Here is a 16,505-nt window from a genome sequence, read left to right as displayed (position 1 = left end):
AATGAACCTCATGGTGCCACCATTAGACTTTTGAATATGATCAAAAAATTTTACAGGATGTCTTTATTGGTGAAAAGGAACACCAATTGGGTCATGGTGAAGCAGGAAAAAATAGTGGAGAATTTAGGGCCACGTGGCCCTAAATTCATTAATTGTTTTATTAGAAAAAAAAGTAATAAAATTGGAAGTCTCTGATTTGAATTCAGTAGCTTTCAGACCACTAAACAAAAATAACTGAGTGTCGGGGAAAATTCTTTTTATGGCCTATGCTTGAAAAATGTGAAAGGCAGTATAGCTTTAAGTCTGTATAAAATTATACAAATGAAAATTCAACCTGCTGTGTAGATCTCACTTGGGAACTTGAATGATCAATCCCATAATTACACTGCAGAAGGAGAAGTCAGTCAACATCTGGAGTTTCACATCAAATCAAACAACTTCCAATAAAAATATATACATGGGGAGGGGGCAGTTATTTTAAAACAACTCTTCTCTACATGGCATGATATGTATAGGACACGATTTGATGATATCGACTGCAGATGTTTATACAGTACCAGTCAAAAGTTTGGACACGCCTCCAAATCCAATTCAATGGATTTTCTTAATTTTTATTCATTAAACATCACTTCATGTCTTTCAGTAATGATGGATGTCGTTTCTCTTTACTTACAGTAGTTAATCAGTTCTTGACATAATAGGGATTACTACAGTTGTGTGACAGGGCTGTGTTTTTATTACTTACTGTTTGATCTCAAACGCATTAAGAAGGCAAGAAATTGCACTAATTAACTTTTGACGAGGCACCTGTTAATTGAAAAGCATTCCAGGTGACGACCTCATGAAGCTGGTGAAGATAATGCCAATAGTGTACAAAGCGTCATCGAAGTAAACGTTCACCACATAAAATTCTGTACACGTTCCAAATGTTATTTCATAGTTTTGATGTCCTTATCCATCCATCCATTATCCATAACTGCTTATCCTGCACAGGGTCGGCGGCAAGCTGGAGCCTATCCCAGCTGACTACGGGCGAGAGGCGGGGTACACCCTGGACAAGTCGCCAGGTCATCGCAGGGCTGATACATAGACACAGACAACCATTCACACTCACATTCACACCTACGGTCAATTTAGAGCCACCAGTTAACCTAACCTGCATGTCTTTGGACTGTGGGGGAAACCGGAGCACCCGGAGGAAACCCACGCGGACACGGGGAGAACATGCAAACTCCGCACAGAAAGGCCCTCGCTGGCTGCTGGGCTCGAACCCAGGACCTTACTGCTATGAGGCGACAGTGCTAACCAGTACACAACCATGCCGCCCCTGATGCCCTTAGTATCCAATGCCACTTGCTATCAATTTTATCTTTGAAAAGCTCACGCTAAACAAAAGGAACATGAGAGTGCAAAGAAATAAACAGAGAACATCCAGCTGGAGTAATACAAGCCCTGCGAAAATGAGCATAAAGTGGTGGATGGAAAGGAGACTAAGAGTGAATCTGGAGGATCTGCTAATGCAATCAGCAGCACAAATAATCCTACATACCGGTATTAGTCGAACTCAGTGCTGAGCCATTCCATTCCAAAGAATACCTGCAAGTTCACTGCTCAGTGTGCCTCCTTTCCATATGCAGATGTCTCTGGCCATCCATGCCTGCCATATTTTAGCCCAATGAGGCAAGGCAAGAGCAATAATTCAACAGTGAGCTCTGCTACCCACTTATCATCACTCCACAGCACACCAGGAGGGACTGTGGCTTTCGGCAAGAGCTACTCCAGTCAGGCTACACAGTTTCCTGTGCTTGAAGACACAAAGCTATTTTCTGTCATTACTAACACACTTTTTCCAAACCAAGCTATTTTTCTCGATTAGCAAAGCTGTTTGTCACGTCAAACACAAACATCTTCAAAAAAAAAAAGACCTTAACATGTGTGTAAGTGACCGAATCCTAAACACCAACAATCCTACAGGTTGACTTACAGCACGCATCTTAACGAAAGTCTCATTCTTTTCCTTGCTGAGTCCGGCGTTCTCTTCCTCCAGTTGGCGGACGCGAGACAGCAGCCTGTCGCTCTGCTCGATGGCTTTCTTCAGCTCCTCTCGCTCCCTCATCTCTGCCTGTGGACACTGCTGCTCTGGATTAACCTGATCCACTTCTGCTCACTACTCACACTCTCTCACTTTCTACACTCACTCTAAACTAGCCCTCCACTCCCACCTCTTCCCCACCCTCCTGCTTCTGGGGCCTCTTGGCCCAATTCAAAACAATTCCAAATTTCTTTCACTCATACTCTTACGCTACAATAACTCCCCTGGATCAAATACCACCACGACCTTCTCCACTGTTCATTCTTCTCTGAGCTTTAGTGGGAAAAACCGAGCAGAAAGATATAATAAACATCCATTCGTTGTGCACAGGTATAAGGACAGCTGTTAAAGTAATCCGGTATTACTCATAATGACACATAATATGTAGAATATGGAAAGAGAAACATCTCTCTGGCATTCCTGAAGGATTCTGGATAACTACAGAAAAATAGACCTTCATCCACGCACTTAAAGTATTACACATAGTGTAATTCAGAGCAATTTTTCTCAATCAGCTGATATTTCACACTAGATTGGATGTGATACATTCTGACATACAGTAGTTCACGTGACAAATTATGAACTAGTCTATCTAACCACAAGAGAATTAAACTGTCTTTTTTGTTTCTATTGTCACTGACTGGTTTATAACCAAGGCTAAAGGGTTTTTTTTTGTTTTTTTAACTGGAAGTGCGTCTAGCCACTTCAGACTTTTCCTATTAGTTTCACTGCACTTGAGCAATTATTCACAGTAGTCACTGAATAATATACTTTAACATGAATAACTCAAGGGATAATATAAAAATGGTGTTCATGAAACCAGGGGCGCAGATAGGATTTTTGAACTGGGGGGGGACTGAGCTGTCAGCAAATGATTCCATTTTGTGTAAATGCATATATATATATATACAGGGTGCGATTTGTCAAAAAAACAGAAGGGGGGATGTTTTTTTTTAATCATGAAACGTCACAAAATGAAGGTAACAATAGGCTAACAGCTCAATAACATCCGATGATATCAAATGAATAACACTAAATGAAAACGAACACTAAACCAGAGATAGTAAATTCATCTTCCTATCTCTCTGACTAAATACACGAACACTAACACAACAAAGTTCGCATTGCTTGTCGCGTTGCTGTGATGTTTCTCTCCCTCCAGATTAAATAGACAGTGACTCGAAAATCACTAAAATACATGAATACTAAATGAACAGTTTGCTCTGATGGCACAGTTCACATTGTGCGCAGCTTTCCGATTTAAACTGTTTTTTTCCTCATCCTTATACTTCCTGTTTCATGGACTGTAACGGATTTGCTTATTTAGTAATTTTAATACAGAATTTACTTTGAAATTATAATCAGACACTCCAACATCCCCCCTAAAAAAAAAAAAAAAAAAATCGGCCGTGAAAAAGGCGGCATCCGCCAAAAGGCGCGCTGTTTGCATCCCTGCATAGAACGCAAAGATATTGTTATTATCTACAATGTATCTATTTGCTGGGGACGTTCATGAACATCAAAGCTGCCACTTCGGGTCATTTTGAAAGTGAGTGCAATGTAGACCATAGAAAACTGTGTCACAACATGCCTGTCATGTCAACTTTTTTTTTGGTTTGTTTGTTTTATTGACGGGGTTGTCCCTGAGGATTTTTTTTCAGCAGAGATAAAAACCAGAGGGGGGGGATGATCCCCACCATCCCCCCCAGCAAATCGCACCCAGTATATATATATATATATATATATATATATATATATATATATATATATATATATATATATATATAAATAAAACACTGAAGCTTCAATATACATTATAATTGTGAGTTTCCTAACTGAATGAACATTGGTAGACAAAGGCCTATCTGGTCAACACTAGCCATACATGATCAAATTGTTATTTGTCTGGTATGTTAATCACGCTCCAAAACTTCATGTCTTCTGCATGTTTTATTTAAACATTTGATGATCTCAGCAGGACGAAGAATCTCATCACAGAAACTTTAACTGTAACTTCTAACAAAAAGGGAATGTCCAAAAATCAATAACAAAATAAAATTGAAATGATTCACACTCGTGCCTTCATGTAAATGATTAGAAACATAAAATGTGTATGAAAACAGAAGTATAAACACTTGAACAACAGATTCACACAAATAAAAATAAAAAGTATTTTTTCCAATAAACAAAACTGATCGAAAAAAAAAATTTCCCTCTTCAGCCAAACAAATCTACCGTCTCGAAGCAGACTCAATAGGTCCCAAAAACATCTCTCCGCTGCTTCCCAGTTTAAAAACTGGGACATCATGGAACATGGAATTCGAAAAAAATGGACAGTTAATGAAATGAAACGAAAACCCCAACGTTTATGCTGGTAGATGCTAGATTTCAATGCTTTTCCGACTTCAAACTTCCAACTTGCGAGTACAACTGAATGCACCATTAGTCGTAGCAGAAACACCGTTGCTATCAAATGGATGAGCTGTGCAGTGTTATTAACCGAGAATTACGTGGAAAATTGAATACCTTGCTTTCCCAACTCTGTAAGGGAGCTCCAGCCTTTCCCCTTCTTGAATCGGTGTAATGTGGATTGATCACAGAAGAGGCTACTGCTGCTGCCATTTCAACTTTGTGCTGCAATGTAAGTTAGTCTAACTAACGGAACATTAATCCTCACTTTTTCTACCTATGTTTGGCGCCTTACGTAGGGATGGTGGGTTGGGTGGGGTGGGGTGGGGGGACAGATGGGGTCACTATAAATCTGGGGGGGACATGCCCCCCCTCCTCGTCCCCAGCACCATCTGCGCCCTTGCATGAAACCTCCGTACATAAACCCTTCATGGCAGCTACAAAGGTTTATTCAAGCAGCAGTTCATGACCATAGATTTTGGTGTGGTGGAACGACATTAACAATGACCAAGCTTCAAACAATGCTAAGTTGATATACTATAGAGCACAATTTTAGAGTAACCCCTTAATAGATTGTTGTGATTCGACAATATAGTCTCATTCCGTATTCAGTCTAGCAGCTTATATTGAGCCAGTCTTTTTCTCAGGCTTTTTGTGGGACAGAAGGTTGCGATGGTGCACGTGCATTTCCGATGTACCGATATTATTCACTCTATAATCCCTTTACCCCCTCTCCCCATCTTTGCAGTACTGTATATCTTACAATAGGGATGATTCTGTAGACTATAGACACACTGTCTACACTTGCACTATGTTTGCAGAAATTTACTAGATATACAAGCAATCCTGATTGCTTGCTTTCAAACAAGATCTTGGTGCATTTATAAACTCACCCTATTTGTTGTAATAAATCATTACTCTGGCAACCCTGGCATTAACTGTCCCTGTGCGCTGCATTTCCTGCATTTGAAATGTTCACAGAGCATGGGGCAGCATGATTCCTGCCCCAATGGGCCTCTGTTAACGCTTGATGCAGTTCCCATTTATTACCACTACGTACAATAATAACTCTACAGTAGGGTGCATCAGTTGCCCCCTAAAAATGAAAAGTTCCTCCGATCATGATGAATTTTTGTTTTTATGTTCCTTTTGGTAAGAAAACACACTGGGTGAAATATTTTGACAAAATTCAAAAGTTTAATGGTGGCACCAGGAGCTCAAAGTTATGGAAAAAGCTGCTATTTTATGACTTTTATGACAAAATTTCGATCACTTTTCATGAAACATTATGGCACCTTATAGAGTATACCAAATATCTTTTGGTCCTTTTCCACTACCCTTTTTCAGCTCACTTCAGCTCGCTTCAGCTCACTTCAGCCCGACACGGCTCGCGTTTCGACTATCTAAGAACAGCACGACTCAGCTCGCTTCAGCCCTGCTCAGCCCCCAAAACTCGCACGGTTTTGGAGTAGGGCTGAAGCGAGCCAAACCGAGCTGAGTGAGGCTGGGGGCGTGAGCAGACACTCCCCTGTGCACTGATTGGTGAGGAGGAGTGTCCTCACATGCCCACACACGCCCCGTGAGCATGCTGGGATCTGTAAACACCGTAAACCCAGAAGAAGAAGAATTATGAATTACGAGAATTATGAAGCCTTATGCGCCTCGCCTCATCTATACGCTCTTGCCAGTATCTGTTGGCGTTGTCGGTGACAACAAGCCACAGCACCAAGACCAGCAACACTAACGACTCCATGTCCTCCATGTTTATTGTTTACTCTCCGGGTCATGAGACTACCGCTTAAAAGATCACTGATGTCACTGTTTGCACCGCCTAACGACATCACGTGACGTCCACCCACTTTCGCTAACTCCACCCAATGTGTCCACCCACTTCCAGCCAGCACGGTTCAGCGCGATTGTAGTCGAAATGCAACGCCAACAGCCCCACTCAGCTCGACTCAGCCTGACTCAGCACGGCACGGCTCAGCCCAACTCAGCCGCGTTGGTAGTGGAAAAGCGGCATATGATACACATTTTTAGTACATATTCTAAATATATTATCAAGCACAGTTTGAGTTTTAGCTGTTCATTGAATCATTGTTCAACTACTTTTAAACAATACAAATGTATTATGAATCACATTAATGCTTCTCAATCCCTTGCAAAGGTTCTTAACATGATCTCTGGCTCACAAGAAATCAATAAATGGAGTCCAACATTGTGATTCAAACCTTACGCGAAAACATAAAATAAGCGTTTTTTTGGCAAAAAATGAACCTCATGGTGCCACCATTAGACTTTTGAATATGGTCAAAAAATTTTACAGGATGTCTTTATTGGTGAAACGGAACACCCAAACAAAAATGCATCAGATTTTATGAAAGTGAGGGCAACTGATGCACCCTACTCTACAGAGCTAAATGGGGATGAGAGCACACTGCCCTACAACTGTGCAACATCTAGAAAGGTGGTCAGATCAATGGAACATCAGCTTATATCCATCAAATAGCATCATCTTTACATTTTTAAGCTCCTACGACAACCATCAGCTGTCATGCTTGGGTCAAATTGATGTGAACCTGACATGAAATCTGAAACAAGTGACAGATCTTTGTTGACCTACATAACTTCTGTCTTATAACACTTTCTGGGATGTCTTATACATTACATTAATGGCATTTAGCAAACGCTCTTATCCAGCGCGTTATACATACAACATACCCAGAGCAGCCTGGGGAGCAGTGTGGGTTAGGTGCCTTACTCAAGGACACTTCAGCCATTCCTGCTGGTCCAGGGAATCAAACCAGTGTCCTTTTGGACCCAAAGTTGCTTCTCTAACCATTAGGCCATGGCTCTTTCTTTATAGAGAACGTTATGACAACTATGAATTTCTCGTATGTCAGAGTCCTATAATGATGATAATGTGACATGTCAAACATCGAAACCAACCTCTCCCCAAGGTCAGAGACAATGCACAAGTATCATTAAAATGTTATGGAATTATTTTAAAATCAAGAATTAAATTAAGAGCTAAAGATACTACTCTGTTCTTGCAGTGCAAATGCCATTGCCATGCACTCTCAGGAAATATGCCAAACAGTACTTTTCCTTGTCAGTAGAATTGTACCATCAAAGGTATAGGTTTTGTACCTTTAGTATGTATCTTTTACCTGGGATTATTTTTAAAGGTATACTACATTACTGATAACTGCTAGCTGGCCTAGTGGTTAGCGTGTCCACCTCTCGACCAGGCCGTACCAAAGACCATCGTAAAAAATGGTACATACTGCCATCTGGCAAGACATGCCGTAATACAGATGTGAGTAGGGAGTCAAACTCTTGGACTAGCCCCCCCAATGTAATCCTAGCTATGTAATAGGCGAGAGACCAAGGGTGATACAAACAGAGATTGGTACCTTAAAGTGCATATTCTGGACCAATTTCGTTTTTTTTTTATATGAAAGTATGCCCCTTTACACATTCATCCAGAAGGGTAATGTTGCACAAGGCCACCTGTCTACAGCAGAAAAAAATAAAATAAAATGCGTCAGGAAAAATCCCAAGGGAGTCTGGAACCAGATTCGTGACGTCACCTGCGGAAGCGCCAGCAGGCTGCGCGAGCTTTGCACGGTTTCGGTGCACAGCCTGTGTAGACCAAGCGCTCCCATTTCTCTCTCATTGTCCGGTCTTTTGGGAAACGATGAGTACTAATCCCATCAAGATTGGTGTTGCTACACCCTCCTACGACACATCTGTTAACCATTCTAATAATTACGCGATAACGTTGAAGAAATTTGCAGAAAACCACCAGGTCGTTTTCTCATAAACAAACCAGCGCTGACGTAGGATTCAGAGGGAGGCATCCCGCACGCGACGTCATGAAAATCAACGTTTGCCGGGAAATCCAAATGCCAAGTTTTTTCAGAGGCGGACCAATTTGCCTCAAATGGCTTGATTTCAACTGAATTTTTCTGGTATTGTGCAAGGTAAAAACATTGCATAAAATGCTAAATGTGACACATATTTGACCAAAGTTTAATATAAAATAGGAGAATTACATTGATCTCGCTCCTGAATTTACCCGTGATACGCACTTTAAGAGTCTGGTTAGTCCTGGGATGGGATGCTATCTGGGAGGACCAGGTCCTGGCATGGGAAGGACTTTGACATTACAGTTGAAAGATATGCACAAAGGTAAATAATATTCATAATTTTAAGATATTTATAAATAACCCCATAATGATAGTTTTGTATAGTCTCTGACCTGAGAAAGAGTTTGATTTGGATATTTGACATGTACCATCATCACCATTACATGCCTGTGACATACCAAATATTATATCGCTCTTGGATATAGCTCCAAGTCCAGTTGTAAAATATGTTCAAGCATAAATCATCCCACAAAGTGTCATAACACAATCTTATGTTAACAAAGTTCGGTCACTTCACTCAAGTGTTATGTCAAGTTGACAGCCCAAAACAATCTTCATGTCAGCCACTGCCTGTTAGAGAGTACGTACTTTTTTTTTTTCAGGTTGATGTCAGTTGTCAGAATGGGCTTATAGGCTGTCATGTAACTTTATAAACACGGTAACCCTTTAATTAAAGGGTTAAGGGCTCCTTTCTATGTATCTGTACTGTAGACATGGGAATATTCGAAATATGTCAATAAAGCTGACTCTACCTAATTTTCTCTGGCCTTCACATAATTTTCTCACAAAGAAAAATTGCAAATGAATGTTATACTAGACTTTAAAAGTCTGCAGTATCAACTCTTTCCTTATTACCAAGTCCTTCAGTCCAAAAATAACAAATAGAAAAATTGTAGTGTAAATCAGTCCAACAGTTCTTGCTAAGATTTCAAGTGGAGAGTCGATTGACTAATTTTCCACAAGCTCCTTCCAAAGAATAACCATACGGCGACAATAGTGAAGCCGCAATAACATTAGCACATCATGCATCAACTTTGTGGAACGCTTTTGTTGACCGTTCACCCCGGAGACTTTCACTGGCCTTGATATCATGCATGCATGCTCAAGTGACCTTTTTTTTTTCCCCTTTCAGTGTCAGTCTTTTGTACTTTGTTCCTGTATTTATACAAGATTCAACAAGTAATTTTGGCTCACCAGCAAAGAAATATAAAGTGTAGATTAGCTGCACTGAAAAAGCGTGTACTAATTTTCCAAAGCTCATTCAAAAGTCATTTATTACAGATTACAAATGATAGAAGGGAAAACCTGTTGCAGCTTGAGCCAAGTTATCATTCGTGACGAGAAAATGTCTGATTATTCACCACACTCTTGATATTAACACTTCAAATTTCACCACATAAAGAAGAGTTGTATAATTTATACATGATGAAGTACAAAAAGAAGGAGGATCGTTTTGCCCAGAGGTGCTAGACTTTTGACCAACTTCTTTCTTTTATTCATCCATCTTCAGCAAGCTTCATCCTGATCAGGGCTGCTGTGGATTCGGAGCCAATCCTGGAAATGCTGGGCACGAGCTTTTGCGTTAACAAACTGTATACTTAAGCATGTCTTCCATCAAGACGGCATGTCTGTACTTTTTAAGCAAAAAATTACACACCATGTTGCAATTAAAATGTCACATCTAGATGGACTGCTGTGTATTGGCTGACACTAATGCTTGCACGTTAAATTCTACAAACCCAACATTTTTACAGTGTGTTATTCAATCTCTGCTGAAACTCCAAACCTCTCTTCACAGTCAGCACTTTTTTTTTTTTTTGGTAAAGAATGCTCATTCCAAACCTCAACACTGGTTACAACGTCTCTGCCTTGGGCCTTTGTGAATGAGACATTCTGTATTGCAAGTGTTCATGTCTTGACTTGATTTGGGAGGATGTGTCAGATCAGGTTCTCTCACAAAACATACTAATTACGCTATTTGTGAGTTCTGTGAGCTCTGGCTCTTTTGAGGAAACAACAGAATTTTTCGGTATGATTTGAAGACCAACCTTTGGCAAACAGACGTCACACATTCCTGCTTTCGTACTCAATTGTGCCGGACCCAGATCATGAGCAGCCGTTTTCCAAATAAATTTATTCCCCTGCGTTGCATTCCCAGTCAGTGGAGGTGACATGGAGACATGGAGGCCAGGCTGCAGTCTCAAGCTAATGAACAGCTGAGCAAGCCCTTCTCCACAAATATTTATGAGTAGCAATTTATAAAAAACATTCCTCTTGGCCTGCTAATAAACTGAATTTGGGCAGTTTATGATATTTCAATGCGAGAAATGATATCTATACCACATCTTAGTACTTTAATTATTGGATATTATAGCATGCCATTTGAATATTTATAATACTGTGAATTTTTTTTAATGATATCGTTACACTCATCCTATACGAGTTGCAATGTAGGAGGGAAAAGGTTACATGTCACTGTGACTGAATTCAGCCAAAAAAAAAAAAAGCTGAAAAATCTGCCCAGAATTGCATTTATTTGCCTATAATATAGTTTGACACCTCAACTTTTAGAAACCATAAATATCTTCTTCTTCTTCCAGCTTGTTCCACTTATGTGTGTGTGTGTGTGGGGGGGGTCGCTGCCATGTCATATTAATTGGAGCATAGTTTTTACGCCAGATGCCCTTCCTGCCGCAACCCTCCCATTTCTGGGCTTGGGACCAACCATTCACACCCACGCTCAATTTAGAGCCACCAATTAACCTAATTGCATGTCTTTGGACTGTGAAGGAAACCAGAGCACCCAGAGGAAACCCCACACAGACACAAGGAGAACATGCAAACTCCACACAGAAAGCCCTCCACACATTGGCCACTGGGCTTGAACCTAGAACCTTCTTGCTGTGAGGCGACAGTGCTAACCACTACACCACTGTAAACATATTAAATATATTTCACCGAAATAGCATGAAAAATTGCACGTCTTATTCCTGCATGGATCATGTTGTGTAAGGAGCTACGTAGCTTAACGGGGGGTCAATGCAGTATCTGAAACCTTGCCGGCTAAATGTGATTTCCACACAGAGTGAATGTCAGGGGTTGATCAAGTTGCTGGATAGCTACATACCATAGTAAAATGGACCTAAGCCTAAACAATTAAATCTGTAACCGCATACCAGCTGTGAAAATATTAGGAATGTGCCTGTGTCACATTTGGAATTTTTTCCCCTTCACACTTTTCAGAAGTACATGAAGAACAGTTTAGTCAAAACATTTCATCAGACGAATGGTTTTCTGGTAACTATTCTTTTTCATCTCCAAAACGTTGGTCCTATATTGCACTGTGAGAGGTACGAAGATGACCGTTTTCATGGTCTTGTGATCAAAGATAGCCTGGGAGGACTTTCTGACAGTGTCAGAGATTGAGTACACCTTTAATTGTGCCAGTGTCAGAAATTTAGGATGACCATCTCAAAATGGGACCTCCGTCTCCTAACTAACCAATAGGAATGTAGAAATGACGCACTGATCAATGTGACACTGGCACCAAACCAGAGTCTTCATTGTTTATCACTGTAATGGCACATATGGATGACACTGATGTCATTGATAACATGCTATCCTTGTATTTTGACTTACGTCGTAGCCTAGGATTCAGTACCTGTTCTCATACAGTCTGAGGACATCAAACTTTATGCTGTACCCAAGTTTATTAGATCCATATGACACAGTTTAGTTTGCAATAAACGTATCTGACTGCTAAGATCTCAGCCTGTAGGTGCCATTAGGTAGAGTTGTGGAAAGAGCACAAAAGACACTGACTTGAGTAAAAGCACAGCGATGGTAGTAATAAGTCATCTGAATAAAAATCTCATTATCTGTAGCCGCTTTATCCTGTTCTACAGGGTCGCAGGCAAGCTGGAGCCTATCCCAGCTGACTACGGGCGAAAGGCGGGGGACACCCTGGACAAGTCGGCAGGTCATCACAGGGCTGACACATAGACACAGACAACCATTCACACCTACGGTCAATTTAGAGTCACCAGTTAACCTAACCTGCATGTCTTTGGACTGTGGGGGAAACCGGAGCACCCGGAGGAAACCCACGCGGACACGGGGAGAACATGCAAACTCCACACAGAAAGGCCCACGCCAGCCACGGGGCTCGAGCCCAGACCTTCTTGCTGTGAGGCGACAGCGCTAACCACTACACCGCCGTGCCGCCCTGAATAAAAATGAAAGTAGTTAATTATCAAGAATAATTATCAAGACAATTATTCAAGTAAGAGTAAATAAATTATCTGGTGAAAAACTACTTGAGTAATTACTTTATAATTTGCTTGTAGTTTGTTCGCTGTCTAGCCCGCTCATGTTAATTCCTACATGGTTCTAGCTACACTTACTGTAACAGTTATTCCACAAAAAGCGAGTCATACATGAGTTGATAGCTGATGAGCTTGAGTGGAATAACTCAATCCACCTTCACTGGATTTTGAGAAACGGAGCATTTTTATTTTTTTGCAAATTCAAATACTATAATAATAATTCTTAAAAAAAAGATACATTCTTACCATCAAATACCATTCCATATTTTGTTGCTTTTTTGTAATTTTTGAGGTTGTGGCTTTCGGGTAGAGTTTTTATTTCGTCCTCGGTTGGTTCAGCAACACGCTCCACCGTTTTGTTTTTCTCTACTCACGGTATATGAGCTGATAGCCTAGTAGTAGAGTAGCCAATCAGAGTGCATGATTGCGCATATCCAGTGAATGTAGATAGAATAAACTGTAGTTAGCTGTCTGGCAAGGATGCCCTCTACACGTTATCCTGAGTGTTACCTACAGGCGGTAGCAGCACTTCATCAAAGTGACGTAAAATATCAAACGATCTGGCTAGCTAGTCTAGCTCACTCAGCTAGCTAATGGTTTACCTGGACATGTTTCCGCTGGTCGCATATTGAACTGTAAAACCCCTTTTTCTTCACACAATTCACAGATCATAATCATGCTGTCTCTTTAGAAGCCTTTAAAACTGAAGATACCTGATAAATGCTCATCTATCTCTACCATCTCAGACATCGCTGCTAAGCATTTAGGGCCTGAAATGCAGACCTTCATCAGGAATCTGCTTTCTTCCATCATTTTTTTTTACTCTGTAAAGTGGCCAAAAATAAAGGTGGCAAAATGCAGAAATAATTTACTTTAAAAAAAAAAATCTTGTGTAAATTTATTGCAACTTACAGTCACAAAAGTACCTTTACCGCAAACCATGTATTCAAGTACTATATGTTATTTACCAGCTGGGAGGTCCGTATCGTGAAATACCGTGACCAAGGTCTTGAAAATACTGAGCGAGGCCCTCTGGGCCGAGGTCAGTATTCAAGGCCGAGGTCATGGTATTTCACCATACGGACCGACTTTAAGCTGGTAAATAATATATTTATTTTTTTCTTTACCAAATTCTAACAGAAAACGAGAGCGCCCGAAAGGGGAAACCGAGCCGAGCCGCCATTTTGAATCCTCATTCACGGCTGTAATGCAAATGGCTTCCTCCTCGGTATACAAGTGCACTTCCATGGCAGGAAAAAAACTACATTTTGCCGCCTATGTCGTCCCCTATTTATACAAATAGGAGTCATTCAGGATTCAGCCATGTTTTTGCGCGGCGTTAGCAAGTTACAGGTTTTTAGCTTTCTCCTGAAATGTTTTATTTCTTCTTCCTCAGGGTAGTAAAACTCGCTTTCACTGTGAACACTGTCATTATCGCTATCCATGATGTAAAATTAATGCTATTCTCCTGAGAAATGCTAGCAAAAATTTATAAGATTTTTGATAAAAAAATCTTATAAATAAATCTTATAAAAAAGATAAAATGTTGGCAAAAATTGCTACTATGTTGTTGTGAACGAGTGAGTCGCCAGAGGTCCATAACCAGGGTCCGTACCGTAGGATACGGACCCGCTCGTCAGCCAATCAGAGCGCAGGATTTGATGGAAACCGGGCCGCGAAAAAAATAAATGTAGTTAAGTAACTTTACCTCCCCTGCTTATGTAACATATAAAGCAATCTCAAACTACACTCTCCAAAAGGCTAACAGAGGCAAAGCAAGATCTACAGGTCCATCAGAACAAAATCGTATCAGTGACAGTTCACAACGTGTCTTCTCGGAGCTGACAAAGTCTCAAATGCAAGTTTTAAAAATATCAGTAATTAGCCATTTTGCAAGCCTGGGTTGACTCAAAAGCAGACCCCACCCACCCACACAAACCTTTTTTGTGATCACTGACCTGCACTGAAATGTTTGCATTCCTGAGAAGTGTGTGTGTGTGTGTGTGTGTGTGTGTGTGTGTGTGTGTGTGTGTGTGTGTGTGTGCACGCTACTAAGCCTGCGTTAGTTCAGACAGCACTTTTCCAAGTAAGCACTCAGGGAACTTTTGTTTTATGCACAAATTTAAATTTGCTGAACTGAAATCCTGAACGGAAGGAAAATGCTGAATGGGAAAGTGTGTGTGTGTATATGTGTATGTGGATGGGGTGTGTGGGGAGAAGACATTCACAGGTGCACTATCACACAAATGATCCCACAAACAGGCCTGGATTGTTAAATAGACTGAACCTTGTGTTGTGAAAAGGCTATTCAGCAGACAAATCATGTGTAACCCAATCTTAGCTTGATATGCATCCAGTCCAGTAACTCATCCCACTCAACACTGAAACATGTTAGCATGTTCAGAGAAGCAGCTGCAGAGTCTTACCTGAGCCAGATGTTTACTGTAGATTCCAGTGAGCGGTCTGTACTGGTGAAAGTCAGTCTGGATTACACACACTCTCTTCTCCATCCTCAGCAAAGGCACACACTGCCCATCCTGCTGTCTCCTCCAGGCTCCCAGAGGAAGTGAGCTTTCTGTTACCTGACCCTGAGTCACACTGCACACACACTCTCTCTCAGGGGGAGGGAACTCCAACGGCAAAAGAAAACATCTAAACTGACTCTGACACTCTACTCCACCTCCCCACCCTGCCATCACCATCCACTGGCAGATGCGCAAGAGCAAAAGGGCCAGCCTGAACCCTAAGAGTTAACCCTCTCCATGCTGAATCACGCTCACATCTGGATTTGACTCATTTGGAGCTATCTGGTGTAATAGTGCAATTAGGCTCTGAAATATAATATATACAGTTGTGGTCAGAAGTTTATGTACAGGGACATGAATGTCATCTTGGATATGAATATCATGTTAATATTTGGGCTTTCAGTAATTTCTTTGAACTGTTATTTTTCTGTGGCAGAATGTACAGCATACATCTTGAATTAAAAACACTAAAATTTGGTGCACAAGTTTTAAATTTCTTTGGGTTTTCTGAAATCAATACAGGGTCAAAATTATACTTACACGGTCAAAAATATACATACAGCACACCTGATACAGTATTTGGGTAAAATGTCTCTTTGCAAGATTCAACTTGACCAAACATTTTTGTTCACCATGAATAAGCTTCTGGCAGAATTCTGGTTGGATATTTCATGCCTCTTCATGGTAGATTTGGTAGAGTTCAATTAAATTTTTTGGGTTTTTTTCTTGGCATGGACTCAACTTATAAGCACGGTCCATATATTTTCAACAGGGTTGAAGTCAGAACTTGTTTTAAGCTTAATGTTAGTCTGCTTTATCCTCCACAACCAGCTCTGATGTGTGATTGGGTTCATTGTCCTGTTGTAAGTCCCAAGTCGTGTTCAAGTTTCTGATGGTTTACGCTGAAGAATTCTGAGGTCGTCCTCCTTCTTCATTATTCCATCCACTTTGTGCAATGAACCAGTTCCACTGGCAGCAAAACAGCCCCAGAGCATGATGATCCTACCACCACCAGCTGGTACAGTGTTCCTCTGTACATGTTGGCCATTGTGGCCAAACAGCTCAATCTTTGTCTCATCTGACAACACAGCTTTCCTCCAGAAGACTTTTTTCTTTGTCTGTGTGGTCAGCTTCAAACTTTAGTTAAGCTTGAAAGTGTCAATTTTGGAGCAGGGGGTTATTTCTTGGATAGCAGCCTCTTAGTCCATGGTGATCTGAACTG

The 16,505-nt window shown here is 40.9% G+C and overlaps 1 protein-coding gene across 3 annotated transcripts in view; it reads right to left on the bottom strand.

Annotated features, from left to right (window-relative positions):
* Positions 1-15,379, bottom strand: part of LOC132898197 (myosin-16) — a 115,747-nt gene extending 100,368 nt beyond the window's left edge. For 2 of the 3 annotated variants that reach the window (XM_060939646.1, XM_060939647.1), the window contains exon 1: positions 15,185-15,379. In XM_060939646.1, the coding sequence (XP_060795629.1) occupies positions 15,185-15,268 (84 nt within the window). In that variant the 5' untranslated portion in view covers positions 15,269-15,379. The remainder of the gene's footprint in view (positions 1-15,184) is intronic. The other variant, XM_060939645.1, reaches the window with a different exon arrangement.
* Between the last annotated feature and the right edge of the window lie 1,126 nt (positions 15,380-16,505).

The sequence above is a fragment of the Neoarius graeffei genome, chromosome 14 (assembly GCF_027579695.1).
Source record: "Neoarius graeffei isolate fNeoGra1 chromosome 14, fNeoGra1.pri, whole genome shotgun sequence".
Lineage (NCBI taxonomy): Eukaryota > Metazoa > Chordata > Actinopteri > Siluriformes > Ariidae > Neoarius > Neoarius graeffei.
Note: the sequence above shows the minus strand (reverse complement) of the source record. Positions and strands in the feature narration are given on the sequence as shown.